This window comes from Aulonocara sp. 'chitande type north' Nkhata Bay, linkage group LG2, assembly GCF_057382095.1.
Source record: "Aulonocara sp. 'chitande type north' Nkhata Bay isolate Kocher_YH1m ecotype deep benthic linkage group LG2, A_spYH_male_GT1.1, whole genome shotgun sequence".
NCBI lineage: Eukaryota > Metazoa > Chordata > Actinopteri > Cichliformes > Cichlidae > Aulonocara > Aulonocara sp. 'chitande type north' Nkhata Bay.
In genome coordinates this window covers 10,159,291-10,175,241 of record NC_141345.1, presented here as the reverse complement: position 1 = coordinate 10,175,241, position 15,951 = coordinate 10,159,291, and the positions used below count along the sequence as shown (strand labels likewise).

General features: G+C 45.4%; 1 protein-coding gene across 4 annotated transcripts in view; it reads right to left on the bottom strand.

The window, feature by feature from the left end:
- htr4 (5-hydroxytryptamine receptor 4) overlaps positions 1-15,951 on the bottom strand; it is a 163,019-nt gene that overhangs the window by 40,991 nt on the left and 106,077 nt on the right. For 3 of the 4 annotated variants that reach the window (XM_086305002.1, XM_086305003.1, XM_086305001.1), the window contains exons 5-6: positions 9,590-9,743; positions 1,828-2,429 (exon numbers count right to left, since the gene is read on the bottom strand). In XM_086305002.1, the coding sequence (XP_086161128.1) occupies positions 1,828-2,429; positions 9,590-9,743 (756 nt within the window). Of the gene's footprint in view, positions 1-1,823; positions 2,430-9,589; positions 9,744-15,951 lie in introns of those variants that run through there. The other variant, XM_086305004.1, reaches the window with a different exon arrangement.

Below are 15,951 nucleotides of genomic sequence, written 5' to 3'. Positions count from 1 at the left end.
TTCTTCCTCCCGAAAGCAAATAACATGCGCTGTTGGAAAACTGTGCTATGGAGGTATAGAATATTAATATGAGTGCAAAATTAAATTTAGCATGCAGTTCTGCAGACTAAATTTAATTTGATGTTAAGTTTGAACATTTGTGGATGAAAACAGTTTGATTCCACAGCGGCAGGAACACAGCAGAGCTGACAGGAAAGACAGAAACGCCCCGCGACTCAAACATGAAGGCTCCAGCAATATCTGACATCTATGTGTGTGTCCTGCAGAGAATGAACAGGTATGGCAACGGTTGAGAAAACTGAAACCACACAAAAACCGTAGCTCACAGTCGTGTAGAGCTCAACGTCTGCCTGAGCAGGAGTTTGCTTCACATTCTGCACACAGCACCTGAAATACTCCTGAAATACTGCACAGCACCTGAAATACTTCTGAATTACTGCATAGTACCTGAAATACTACCGAAATACTGCATAGTACCTGAAATACTCCTGAAACACTGCACAGTACCTAAAATAATCCTGAAATACTACACAGCACCTGAAATACTCCTGAAATACTGCATAGCACCTGAAATACTCCTGAAACACTGCACAGTACCTGAAATACTCCTGAAATACTGCACAGCACCTGAAATACTCCTGAAATACTGCATAGTACCTAAAATACTCCTGAAACACTGCACAGTACCTGAAATACTCCTGAAACACTGCATAGTACCTGAAATACTCCTGAAACACTGCACAGCACCTGAAATACTCCTGAAATACTGCATAGTACCTGAAATACTCCTGAAACACTGCATAGTACCTGAAATACTCTTGAAATACTACTGAAATACTGCATAGTACCTGAAATACTCTTGAAATACTACCGAAATACTGCATAGTACCTGAAATACTGCATAGCACCTGAAATACTCCTGTATACTCCTGAACCACTGCACAGTACCTTAAATAGGAGGTAGGCAGGATTAAAAGGAGTGTGAGGAGCTAAGAACACCTGGGCTGAGGATAACGAAGGGAACAGAGGGACAGAATCTGTATGAACCTGTGTCCTGTATGAAGACATGATGTCCACCTATGGCTACATGTTTCTGTGTAATAGGTGGCGATGAAAGGTGTTGCAGATGTAACAACTTCCTGTCTTTTTCTTAAACATACATGACTCATATTTCAGTCACATAAACAGCCTCTGCTTGATGATTTGACCCTTCCAGCAGAAACAGGACTGCACTGCATCATTTGTCTTTCCCAAGCACAGATAAGATCCTTCTATTAAAACACACTGAAAAAATAACATATTCAACACACGTGTCCTTATTGCTGTTAAACACGTTTCTACCTTCACACACTGAATTAGGTGGACAAGTCAGAAGCCAAGGCAGCGTTTGAGTGTGCAGGGACAGGAGAGGGTACTTACAGAGATAAGGTCGTCTCTAACACACATGGAAACACAGTTTTCTCAATTCAACCCAGGCGTGATGAAAGATTACTACTGAAATACCAATAAACAGAAATACTGCAGTAATACACTAAAGTCTGGGGTGACTGTAAAACCCTGCGCTACATGTGCTCTAATACCAACAAGCTACATTGAAACTTTAAAATGCCTGCGTGCACCAGATGTCGTGCAAGTTTTCCTAAATGTTCAATTAGTTTTGAATGTTTTCCCAACATTTAGAGAAAAAAGGGGCAACAGCACCCACACCCACAGCATCCAGGTCAAGCTTGTCTGTGTGCAGACCAATAAACACTGTGCTGTATGACTGTAAATGGGTGGGCTGAGTATGACTGCACACCTTCGGTCTCTGGGTGGGACAGGACTTACTTGAGCACGTGCGTGGAGCCGTTTATCTGCGTGGCCGTGCACGGAGCGCCGGAGCCGAGGATGGACGGTCTGCGGTACCTCTGCCTCCCGCAACACAGGATGATGAGGAAGGCACGGCGGAAGGACTTGTTGAGGAACGCGTAGAGGATGGGGTTCAGCATGGAGTTGATGTAGCCCAGCCACAGGCAGGCAGCCCACAGCTGTTCGGGCACGGTGTAGTCTATAAAGGGGTCCACAACATTGGTAACGAAGAACGGCGCCCAGCACAGGCAGAAGCAGCCCATGATGATGCACAGCGTCTTTGCCGCCTTAGTTTCTGTTCGCATGCGGTGGTTGCGCTGATGGTCGGCAGAATCCGGTGCACTGGCGCCAACCCCACCAGAAGTCCCGGCGGCACTGGTACCAGCTCCTCCGGCCCGCTGCAGCATACTGATCTGCAGGGCGTGCGCCCGGGCTGTGATGTAGATCCTCTGGTAGGCCAGCACCATGAGGACCAGAGGGATGTAGAAGGCCACCAAGGAGCAGGTGAGCGCGTACGGCTTGTTGACCATGAAGACGCAGGACGTAGTGTTGCTGCTGTTGTTGAAGCGCCGCTCGTTAATCTGGTGAAAGAGCAGGGAGAAAAGTCAGTGCGCACACAGGCTCAGCTCGCTGCTGCGACCAGCTGACCTTGCCGTCCGTAACATGCGACCAGCTATTCCACTTTATCTGTTTTTCTCTAGTTTTACTCTTATTTCATTTGACCTTTGGTTTTAAATTCAGTTTCCTGGGTGAATTTTCTTACTTGAGTTCAGCTTTTACTACATTCATCGTTTTTAGAATAGAATAGAATAGAATTCAACTTTATTGTCATTGCACATGCACAGGTACAGGGCAACGAAATGCAGTTTGCATCCATCCAGAAGTGCTTTAGTGATATAGATATATTACAATATATATTAGCAATAATATAGATATGTGAGTATATTACAGAAATGGGTCTATTATGGTATGTTATAATGTACACGGTATGAAGTATGTTGTGAATATTCTATAACTATAAGTATGTACAGGCTGTAGTGAGTACAAGCTATGTACAGGATATGAACAGGATATAAATATGAAAAACTATACAGAATATGAAATGAAATAAATAACTTTACAGAATCTGGGATATACAGCTATACAGAAATGGGAACTATGCAAGTTGTAAACAGTTGTAGGATTAAAGATTATCGAATGTACAGAATGATTATTTACACAGAGCTATACAGTAGTGCAGTTAAGATAAGTGAGGGTGTAGATAGTTTCTACAGAGGCTATATAAAGTGCTAGTGGTTGTGAGTGGTGGTTCAGTCCATGTTATTATTGTGTTTGAGGGTACAGTTGTCCATTGTGGGTGTGTGTATGTTCAGTCCATGAGTTTAACGTGGGTCAGATGTCAGGAGGCAGAGTTCAGGAGTCTGACAGCTGTGGGGAAGAAGCTGTTCCGGTACCTGGTGGTCTTAGTCCGGAGGCTCCTGTGGCGCCTCCCAGAGGGCAGGAGGGTGAAGAGTCCATGTGATGGGTGACTGGGGTCTTTGATGATTTTCCCAGCCCTTTTCAGACACCGCTTCCTGTAGATGTCTTTTATGGCAGGAAGTGGTGCTCCGGCGATGCGCTGGGCAGTTTTCACGACCCTCTGCAACGCCTTCCGGTCCGAGGCAGAGCAGTTCCCGTACCAGACTGTTATACAGTTGGTCAGGATGCTCTCGATGGTGCAGCGATAGAAGTTCACCAGGATGTCTGAGGACAGGTGGTTCTTCCTCAGAGTCCTCAAGAAGAAGAGGCGCTGGTGAGCCTTCTTGACCAGCTTGGAGCAGTTGGTCGTCCAGGTGAGATCCTCGGAGATGTGGACTCCCGGGAACTTGAAGCTCACACGCTCCACAGCCGTCCCCTTAATGTGGATGGGTGGATGTGGGTCAGCATTCCTCTTGTAGTCCACGATGAGCTCCTTGGTCTTCTCGGTGTTAAGCAGCAGGTTGTTTCTGTCGCACCACTCAGCCAGACGATCCACCTCCTCCCTGTAGGCGGCCTCATCGTTGTCACTGATGAGGCCAATCACCGTGGTGTCATCTGCAAACTTAATGATGGTGTTGGAACCATCAGCAGGTCTGCAGTCGTGGGTGAAGAGGGAGTAGAGGAAAGGGCTCATCACACAGCCTTGTGGTACACCGGTGTTCATTGTGATGGTAGATGAGCAGCGGTTATCCAGCCGGACATGTTGGGGGCGGTTGGTCAGGAAGTCCAGTAACCATTTGCAGATGAGGGAACTGATACCCAGGTCTGTCAGTTTCCTGATGAGTTGTGAGGGGTGGATTGTATTGAATGCTGAACTGAAGTCTATAAACAGCATTCTGGCGTAGGTGTTGTTGTTGTCCAGGTGTGAGAGGACAGAGTGCATTGCGATGATTGTATGCAGGGCACGTGTCAGAGGCAGGAAAATCTGTGCAGGATGTCTGTCTCCAGAAACACATCCATCAAAGCCCGTAATGACTGAACTAACGGGGACCAAAGCGCTCTCTGCAGTCGTTCATTCTAATTTGATCATTTTTATTTTATTTTATTCTAGTGCTTTTATTCTAAAAGCACTAGAATAGTGCTTTTAGTTTTCAAGAGTCTAGTTTGTCTGTTTGGCGTGATACGGGATTTGGGCATTTTTAGGAAAAGCACTGAACCTGCTCAGTGACCCATGATGTGATCAAAAGGTCCATTTACAGTGTAGAAACACGGTATATCTGATATTTATTCCTATAAAATATGCTGCTTACATTTTGTTGGTAGAGTCTTGCTATGCTCTGGTTCTGATGCTCAGGAAGGCAAAAAAATAGAAAACTAATCATTGGCTGTCAGGTGAGTTCCTTCCACAGTGCAATGATGTGACATTAATCATGGATCAAATCTTTCTTCAAATACTACACGACTCCTCGCTGTACCACTTATAACAGCTCCATTTACAGTCAGCAAAACTCCGGGGACATTCTTATTTGCATGTGTCCTTAAAATGTAATTAATGTAAGCATGCAAAGAAACTTCCAAACTCCTATGAGGACACGTCGGTCTAATTTATGAAGTTACACAAAGCTGAAATGATCAGAATATTAAAAGAACATTATGATAACAGTAAATGTTAGTATGGCAGAGTGTTTCAGAAAAAGCTCAGGTGACACAATGAAGGAACACCTGAAAGACTCAAACCTCACTGATGGAAATGATCAGGATAAACCACAGAGCTGTCTTCATAAAGTCATCAGCACATCAGAAACAGCAGTGACACGAGCCCCAGCTGCCTGACAGGTCTGCACAAAACACTCGTTTCCACGTGATCTGTGCCAAAATCACTTGCAACACTCAGCAGCTTAACGAGCCCCACGAGAGCTGCTGACACAGTGTGAGTGTGTGTGTCTATGACTTTATGTGTGTCTGTGTGACCCCGGTCCTTGTGTTGACAGGCAGCTCAGAGAAAGTTTTGCTGGCGTTTCGATGAAGATGGACGGGGTGAGCGAGGTTAAAGGTGGCAGGGGACAATCTCTCTCTCTTTCACAGTCTCCTCGTGCACTCGCTCTCTAACCTTCCCTCTGTGTTTGTTTTCGGTCACACACACATGTGAGAATGATTTCCGCAATGCTCATGTTGTTAAAGACTTTATTTATCAGACTGTTTATGACACCAGAGCCCATCACCTCTGAAAACAGCGAGCAGCAACCGAGACAGCTGGAGGAATATAAATGAGTGTGTAAGGCAGGATGGACACACACACACAGACACACACACTCTCACACACACACACACACACTCTCACACACACACACACACACACACACACACACATCTCACTGACTGTGTGGTCACGTCATGGCTACACTGCATCACCTTACACTGACTGATCCACTCATCACAGAGGTAGTAACCTGCTCTCGCCTGAATCAGTGGATTTATACAGACTGACAGTAAATATTAGGGCTGGGTATCGTCACTGATTACTAGAATTGATTCGATTCCGATTCACAAGTTCCTGAATCGATTCGATCCACGATTTGATTCAATTCGATTCAATTCAATTCGATTTGAATCTGGGAAATCTTGCCTCAGACAGTCAGAAATATTAGAATTCAGATCAGTACATTTACATATTGTTGCATCTATAAAAAGGAAGCTGACACTTTCCAGACTTTACCAAAGGTGTGAGCATCACAGCAGATGCCTTTGTGTCAAATTACTGAAGATAAAACACAGAAAAACATGAAGATGATTTTCCTGGCCTGGGATTTTATAAAAATATTCTGCAGTAGATCAAAAACGAAAGAAAACCATTAATCAATTTATGAACATTACCTCTGAAGTTACAGAGGTTTTATTAGAGACACGGCTAAGCGTTTTGCATTTTGTATAATTTTAAAAAGTTTAAATCTGAAACATCAGAATCAGCGAGCTGTCGGCTTTCAGCCCCGACTGTGTCCGTGCGGGTGAGAAAGGCGACATCTCACTGATTCTGATCTGCGGTCCGCGCTTTGTGTTTACGTCTTTGTGCAGAAGCCGTGTACCTGCTCTCATTTACTGTTTTAAATGTTTGGTGGTTGTCAAAAGTTTGTGACATTTCACCTGAGATTCTGGAATTTTGGGCAAAATACATTTATATAAAAAAATCGATTCAGGATTTTAATGAATCGATATCACGTTATCCAAGCCAGAATCGATTTTAATCGATGAATCGATTATTAAAACCCACCCCTAATAAATATGATCAGGGGGAGATGGTGGAGAGGATGAAGGTGCTCTGTGGGCCAGTGCTGCTCTTCAGGCTGTGTGTCGGGCAGAGTGGAATCACTTTTACTGAGTCACAGCTAAGTGAGAATGTTATCTGCCCCATTCTCGTCCCAACATCAGGGCAGCCCGATCCACATCTGCAGGGGGGCGCAGGAGCAAATCGTCTCTGTTCCTTGTGATCACTGTGGCTTATATGGAGCGAAACACCTCAGTCTCAGTGGACTGTTTTCACCGAGTGGAAGGTGGATGGGTTAAAGCAGAGATTTCCACATTTAAACAGCAGAGAACACAGAGTATACAGTGGGGCAAAAAAGTATTTAGTCAGCCACCGATTGTGCAAGTTCCCCCACCTAAAATGATGACAGAGGTCAGTAATTTGCACCAGAGGTACACTTCAACTGTGAGAGACAGAATGTGAAAAAAAAATCCATGAATCCACATGGTAGGATTTGTAAAGGATTTATTCGTAAATCAGGGTGGAAAATAAGTATTTGGTCAATAACAAAAATACAACTCAATACTTTGTAACATAACCTTTGTTGGCAATAACAGAGGTCAAACGTTTACTATAGGTCTTTACCAGGTTTGCACACACAGTAGCTGGTATTTTGGCCCATTCCTCCATGCAGATCTTCTCGAGAGCAGTGATGTTTTGGGGCTGTCGCCGAGCAACACGGACTTTCAACTCCCGCCACAGATTGTCTATGGGGTTGAGGTCTGGAGACTGGCTAGGCCACTCCAGGACTTTCAAATGCTTCTTACGGAGCCACTCCTTTGTTGCCCGGGCGGTGTGTTTTGGATCATTGTCATGTTGGAAGACCCAGCCTCGTTTCATCTTCAAAGTTCTCACTGATGGAAGGAGGTTTTGGCTCAAAATCTCACGATACATGGCCCCATTCATTCTGTCCTTAACACGGATCAGTCGTCCTGTCCCCTTGGCAGGAAAACAGCCCCATAGCATGATGTTTCCACCCCCATGCTTCACAGTAGGTATGGTGTTCTTGGGATGCAACTCAGTATTCTTCTTCCTCCAAACACGACGAGTTGAGTTTATACCAAAAAGTTCTACTTTGGTTTCATCTGACCACATGACATTGTCCCAATCCTCTGCTGTATCATCCATGTGCTCTCTGGCAAACTTCAGACGGGCCTGGACATGCACTGGCTTCAGCAGCGGAACACGTCTGGCACTGCGGGATTTGATTCCCTGCCGTTGTAGTGTGTTACTGATGGTGACCTTTGTTACTTTGGTCCCAGCTCTCTGCAGGTCATTCACCAGGTCTCCCCGTGTGGTTCTGGGATCTTTACTCACCGTTCTCATGATCATTTTGACCCCACGGGATGAGATCTTGCGTGGAGCCCCAGATCGCGGGAGATTATCAGTGGTCTTGTATGTCTTCCATTTTCTGATGATTGCTCCCACAGTTGATTTTTTCACACCAAGCTGCTTGCCTATTGTAGATTCACTCTTCCCAGTCTGGTGCAGGTCTACAATACTTTTCCTGGTGTCCTTCGAAAGCTCTTTGGTCTTGGCCATGGCAGAGTTTGGAGTCTGACTGTTTGAGGCTGTGGACAGGTGTCTTTTATACAGATGATGAGTTCAAACAGGTGCCATTCATACAGGTAACGAGTGGGGGACAGAAAAGCTTCTTACAGAAGACGTTACAGGTCTGTGAGAGCCAGAGATTTTCCTTGTTTGAGGTGACCAAATACTTATTTTCCACCCTAATTTATGAATAAATTCTTTACAAATCCTACCATGCGAATTCATGGATTTTTTTTTCACATTCTGTCTCTCACAGTTGAAGTGTACCTCTGGTGCAAATTACTGACCTCTGTCATCATTTTAAGTGGGGGAACTTGCACAATCGGTGGCTGACTAAATACTTTTTTGCCCCACTGTATCTGACATGCTTACAAAGCAGAGGTTTGGCAGTAAGGTTAACTTTTTACCCCTGAACTCAGAGCATTCTCCATATTTAAGGCAGCTTATAGTCAGAATGACTGCATGTGCATCAGAAGGCAGTGATGCTGGTCTCAGGAACTATTCTAATGACTTCATGGATATACACTGAGGGGTCAGAGGTCATCGAGCTGCTGAATGTGGCCTTCACATCAGTGAGCCTCACCTGCAGCTTCACAGGTGTACCTCTGAAGTCAGAGATGCCCACGTTTCTGCACATGACACCAAAGCTGTGACCTCATTAATACTCAGTCAGTTATTCCCGACACGCGGAGAGAAGATCAGAGAGTTCTTACACCTGAGACAGGTAAGGTGTGGTCATCGTCAGGCAGCTGAGCTCCACACTGACCTCTCTGCTCACACTGTTTTCATCTGTCTTACATCTGGATGTTAATCAGCCACAGTATAATACACAGGAATATGTAGGCTGGTGGGAGGGAAACACACGTGTAAATATTCTGGGATGTTCCAGGGAAAATTAGTGTTTCCAGAGTGTCCCGGGCGCTCGTCTCAGTGTTTAGGAACTCAGTGATTTTATGAATTTTCTTTTTCAGATGGAAAACTTTCAGAGGGCAAGAAGAAATAAACATTTAAAGGGACGAGTTTTTTCCTGAAAGCCTCAAAGAGTGAGTGAAACCCGTTTGTCCAGACTGAATCTGTGAGCGCGTCATTTTGTTTCCGTTCTTTGCATGGCGCTTGTGTCACAGCGGATCTTAAACTGAACTCAAACACAACTCGACCCTGTGTCTGTGGTGTCGGCAGCCTCGTCTGTCTGTCTCTGTGTCTGATATGCTGTTGTTGTTGTTGTTGCCACAGTGACGCATGAAGCATTTCTTCTTCGTGTAAACAAAACTTCCCAGAATCCCATTTTTTTAAAATGTTTATGCTAAACATATTTTGTTCAGCTTTTTTCCATCTTTGGCTCGTCTTTGTGTCTCCTCGGGCAGCTTTCACTTCCACGAACTTGTGAAAAAGATCCCCCCTCCCACGCGGACGCCAGCCCGCAGCACTCACCAGGTGGTCGATGCCGATACTGTTCCAGCCCTGCATGATGGGCAGGAAGGAGATGAAAGTGGGAATGACCCAGCAGCCGCCGATCATTAAAGCCACTCGCATGGGCGTCATTTTGTTCCGGTAGACCAGAGGCTGGCAGCAGATAGCGTAGTATCTGCAGGGAGATGACAGAGAGAGAGCGTAAGTATGATTACAGGAATCCGACTCACACACACTTATTAAAAATTGCCACAAACACACAGTTTCACCCCAAACCTGACAAAGAGAAGAAGAAGAAAAGGAAGCGAGCTGTGAAATGGTTCGATAGGTAGAGCAGAGGTAGAGCAGGTGAAAGTTAAAGGAATCGACAAGTCCGAGCATCTCTGATTTTATTTTCTGTTGCCTGGAATAAATGAGCAAATCCATGAATAGAGCCAAAAACACAAAGAGTCACTGTGAATAAACTGGCTTCTGTCCCCCCGACCTCCTGGCTCTGTTTTCCAGTTTCAGAGAGCGAGACAAGAGGACATTTCCACCATCCTGCATTTACAAAAACATGCTAACCGCGAATAAAAGCCACCAATTAGCACTGACTTCAGCAATGAAACGGTTCCCATTACCTTCCCGTAATGTCTCTTTCCACTCTGTCTTTCTTTGAGCCTGTCTCTCATCATCATCCATCATCATCATCTCTGTACCTCTTCTCTCATCCAGCCCTCACGTCTCGCCTTTCTGCTTTTGTCCTCCATCTGTTCTGCTTTGATCCCACCCTTCGATCACAGTTTTATTGCCCCATTCTGCATCCCGAAGGCTCAGCTGAAGACCAGAGGAGCCATGCTGACACCATCACGACCATCTGAGGCCTTTTCTTCACACCGTTCAGCCACTTGTCTCCCAGAGGCACAAACCCGGATCCTCTGCTGCATCTGCCAGTAACCCAACACTGCACACAGGGGGCTGGGCCTGTCGTGGGGTATTCCTTTAAATATTATTTAAAATCAATAATAATGATGATTCTGGCCTAACTCTAACCCTGCCCTATTAAACACAAACTCCTCCCTGTGATGTTCAATCAAACTTCTGCCTCTTCACACACTTGAGGGAAGCTCCACGTCTCACTCTAAGCAACAGACTGGGAGAGACATGAAACCAAAGGAAGGAGAGGAAGCTATTAAAAAAGGAAGTAAAGATAAAAACAAAGGAGGAAGAGGAAAAGAGAAATGAGGATGAGGATAAAGAGGCTGATTAATCCTTTTATCAAAGCTCTGATGACAGATGTGGTGTTCCTCATGGGAACAAAGCCTCCATATCTGCACTTTTATCTGGTCACTGAGCTCACGCCTGTTCCACCGTGACAGGAAACAGATAAAGTCAACCAACCAAAATGGACCTCCTGACCTCCTGCACACAAAGTGCTTCTGTGAGCCGCCGTATGTTTGTTTCAGGTGTAAAACTTCTTGCTGTGCTGAAGCTGCAGAGTCTGCAGTCTTGTGTGGATGGTTAGAAGGTGAAGACCCAGAAACAGGAACCCGAAAACACACAGTGAGGGTAAGCAGACACCCTCACGCACTGAGGAGTAATGAGGATTGACCACAGCTGGGAGGAAACAAGACAGAGGCGTACTCAATTATCAGAAATGCAACAGCAAGTGAACAATAAGAACTGAAGAGGGAAATGCAGACCACCAACAAATAAGAGAATGCTGTAAAAGTCCAAAAATATAACTAGAAGTCAGAAATACGAGGAATACAGAACAGAAGACTCCCACGAGTTCTTCTACTTGATTTAAGCTGTTGCGCTAAAGGTGGTGTTTGATATTCAGGTGATAAAATAGCAGTTTAACCAATCAGTATACTGCAATAGTTTTTGCACATGCCCACAAGTTTTACAGGGTAAAGTAACATGTCAATCTTATTGTAACAGACGTAGCAGACAGGGCCACATATTGCACACGTTGACTTTTCAACACTTTCTTTTATTTCCGGTTGTCATAACTTACACGCAACTGCAGCTTTTCAGTTGCCAGCCAAACACACCAACAACAACGACGCCCCCAGGACCCAGTTCATTCTGCTTTAAGCAGAGTGTGATTGCTGATGCTGCTCAGGTGTGTCCGCCTCCCCCACAGCTGCACCACAGACCATGCCCTGCCACACTTATATATTTCAGCTCTGTAATATTCTTGATATTTAATTTGAAATATTTGTATATATATTAGAGCTCTTTGTTATACTTTGTAAACTTTGTAATATAAAGTATTATTTAATTAGTTCAGCCTGTTACTGTTTTTATTGTCTTTCCTCAGGGATTATTAAAGTGTGTTTAATCTCTGTGTGTGTGTGTGTGTGTGTGTGTGTGTGTGTGTGTGTGTGTATTTACATAGCTACATCCAGCTTGTTGTGTGTGAATTTCCTGGTTTTTCTGTTTTTTGAGAGTACTCCTGTCTAATCCCATTTCTGTATTTGGTCTCTCGTCCCTCTGTGTCAGGTTGACATTTGAGCGCCTGGTTCTCTCCTACCTCAAGACCCTCACGGCTCCCCTCCTGGACCCCCTGCAGTTTGCATACAGAGCCAAACGGTCTGTAGATGACGCCATCAACATGGCCCTACACTTCATCCTGCAGCATCTGGACTCCCCAGGAACCTACGCCAGGATCCTGTTTGTGGACTTTAGCTCTGCCTTCAACACCATCCTTCCAGACCATCTCCAAGGCAAGCTTTCCCAGATTAATGTGCCTGATCCCATCTGCCGGTGGATCACTGACTTCCTGACGGACAGGAAGCAGCATGTGAGGCTGGGAAAGAATGTCTCGGACTCCCGGACCATCAGCACTGGCTCCCCTCAGGGCTGTGTTCTTTCTCCTCTGCTCTTCTCCCTGTACACCAACTGCTGCACCTCCACCCACCAGTCTGTCAAGCTAATCAAGTTTGCAGATGACACCACCGTTATTGGACTCATCTCGGACGGGGATGAGTCTGCCTACAGGAGGGAGGTTGAACGTCTGGTGTCCTGGTGCAGCCACAACAACCTGGTGCTGAATGCCCCCATCATCCTGACTGACACCCTCATCACCTCTGTGGACTCATTCCGCTTCCTGGGTACCACCATCACTCAGGACCTGAAGTGGGAGCCCACCATCACCTCTGTCATTAAGAAAGCCCAGCAGAGGATGTACTTCCTGAGGCAGCTGAAGAAATTCAACCTGCCAACACGGACAATGATGCAATTCTACACTGCAATCATCGAGTCCATCCTCACCTCCTCCATCACCGTGTGGTACGCTGGAGCCACTATCAGGGACAAACAGAGACTGCAGCATGTTGTGCGCTCTGCTGAGAAGGTGATTGGCTGCAGACTCCCATCTCTGCAGGACCTGTACACCTCCAGGACACTGGGGCGTGCAGCTCGGATCTCAGCTGACCCTTCTCACCCTGGACACAGTCTGTTTGACTTGCTCCCCTCAGGCAGGAGGCTCCGGTCCATTCGCACCAGAACCTCTCGCCATAAGAACAGTTTCTTCCCCTCTGCTGTTGGACTCATGAACAATAACCGTATGACTGTTCCCACCACTAACACATGACCCTACGCTGTGTTCACTGCATCATTCCATGTTTGGCACTGATCACCACCTGCACTCATGTATATATCTATCTACTTAGTACTTTTAATTCTTATTCTTATTTTTATTTTCATGTCTATTTAAGCGTTATATGACAGTATGTTTGCACTAATCACCGCAGCAATTTCCTAATGTTGTAAACCTGCTCAACATTTGGCAATAAAACCTTTTCTGATTCTGATTCTCACATCATTTCTTAGTGTTTAGAGTTTCTCTTATCTGGGTTTTGTTCTCAGTTGTTTTCGTTATCATGTTTCCCCGTGTTCTCTGTGCGTTGTCTAGTAATCGCCTGTTTGTGATTCCAGGTTTTGTTACTTCGTGTTGTCCGTTAGTAGTCGTTTGTCTCCTGTGCTTGTGTATAGTTTAAGCCTCGTGTCTCTTGTCATTCCCTTCCATGTTTCTTTGTGTCCCCGTCTCATCTACTTTTTCCTTTTGTCTCTCCCCGGTCTAGTCGTCTTGTTCTCCTCCAAAAAGTTGATTCAGTTCATCTGGACGTAGCGTTTTGTGGGAGACACGTTTCGTCACTCATCCAAGTGACTTCTTCAGTCTCAGCTGACTGCAGGTTTCCCCAATCTTATAAACAGTACATTTGCATAATGACTGAAACCAGCCCACTGAGGAACAATGGGCTGGGAGGTCAGTTCCTTAATCTTAATTATGCAAATTCTCATGACCATTGATCAACAACCACTGACCAAAACCCACTGACTTACTTGTTGTACGTCAGAAACCGCCGCAAAATACGGAGAGTGTCCTCAGCGACCAGAAGAGACAAGGATGCGACACCGAGGATGTGGACAAGTGGGTGAAGAATTTGTCTGACAGACAGCTCACCCAAACAGAGAAAAACATCCTTGCTAAAGGGCTGAATTTTGCTATAACACCGAGACAAATCCCACTAGTGGAGCTGATCGCAGCCATAGAAACAGCAATTCGTAACAACAATATTGCAGAAGTGGAAGCAGAGCAACTACGGACGAAGGTTTCGGCCTGTCTCAGCAATGTAAAGCCCCCAGCATCCAACATCACCATGGAGGAGAGGAAGGCACTCACATCACTTAGTGATGACAACAACATTATCATCCTTCTGGCAGACAAGGGTAGGTGCACAGTACTGCTAAACCAGAAAGACTATTATGAGAAAATTTTGTCACAACTCAGTGACGAAAATACTTATGAGCCCCTGAAACAAGACCAAGTAAGTGGTTACAGGAAGAGGGTGATAGACTGTCTGAAGCAGTTAGAACAAGACAAGGCTATTGACCGGACCTCGTACCACAGGCTATACCCAGGGGAATCTACACCAAGTCCGTATGGTTTACCAAAAATACATAAACAGGGTGCAACTTTAAGACCAATTGTCTGGATGATCAACTCTGTCACCTATAACATCTCCAAGTTTCTGGTTTCGATCCTCAACCCGCTGGTGGGCAGCTCTGAACACCACATCCAGAACACCCTGGATTTTGTTGAGAAGGTGAGAGATGTCATTATGGAGGCAGATGGAACCATTGATCAATGGTCATGAGAATTTGCATAATTAAGATTAAGGAACTGACCTCCCAGCCCATTGTTCCTTCAGTGGGCTGGTTTCAGTCATTATGCAAATGTACTGTTTATAAGATTGGGGAAACCTGCAGTCAGCTGAGACTGAAGAAGTCACTTGGATGAGTGATGAAACGTTTCTCCCACAAAACGCTACGTCCAGATGAACAGAATCAACTTTTTGGAGATTTACTTCCCTGGATGATTGAGAATGCATCAAGACGTCTTGTTCTCCTCTTCCTTGAGTTCCCGTTGTTCCCTGGTCAGTCTCTCTGTGCCAGTCACTCATGTCTCCATGCCTGTTCACCTCTGTTTCTGTGCCAAGCCCATGTGTCTTAGTCCCGGTGTTTATATTAGTTACTTCCTGTTTTGTTTTGATAGTCCCTCACCTCATGTGCATTATTTTCAGTTTTGCTTCCTCTGTCTTGTTGTCCCTGGTTTGTTCCTGCCTTGTTTCCTGCCTTGCTGTGCATTTACTGTGTCTGTCTCCCTCTTGTCTTTGTCACGCCATCCCTCGCACCTTTCTAGCTGAGCTCCCAGCTCTGAGGTCCCACTGGATGCGTTTTCACTTGTTTAGTGTTAAATGTTTAGATCTGCTCCACTCCTGAGTTCACCCTCAGCATTTGTCAAGCTTGTTTCAAGCAGCAAACACACAGAAAACTTTTCTCTATGATGGTGGAATCAAAGCTTTCATTGATCAGGTTAGTAAACGTGTACGACTTCTACTTGACTCCACAGCGTGTGATGACACAATCTTGTGCTCTCACATTTTGACACACACAGGCTTGTTCTGCTTGTTCCAGCTGTGACGGAGACAAGAACATGCAGATGTTTACACACAGCATAAACTTTTTTATTTCAAATATTCATGTACTGTCACTGAGTGTTTCTGTGGTGTGCACAGTGCGGTGTGGGTCACAGACTTCGCCATCACTCAGTTTTGGCTGGAGCTCAGGTTTGTGCTCAGCTGCTGCGTGTCGATGCTGTATTGCTCCAAAGTGATAAAAAAGCAAATATTGCAGCTTCTAGAAATAATCAGCGCCCAGCCTGACTGTGGTTTGTCCGCTGAACTCCAAACTTGGTATTTCTGTGACCTTTCTGTGTCCTCATAAGTCTGACTGAGGCTGCTCTGCTGCTGTATCACAGCTGTATTCTGTGGACATTTTATTTCTGGCTCCTCTGCTGTGATCCTCCCTCATTACCTACTTGCGGCAACTGG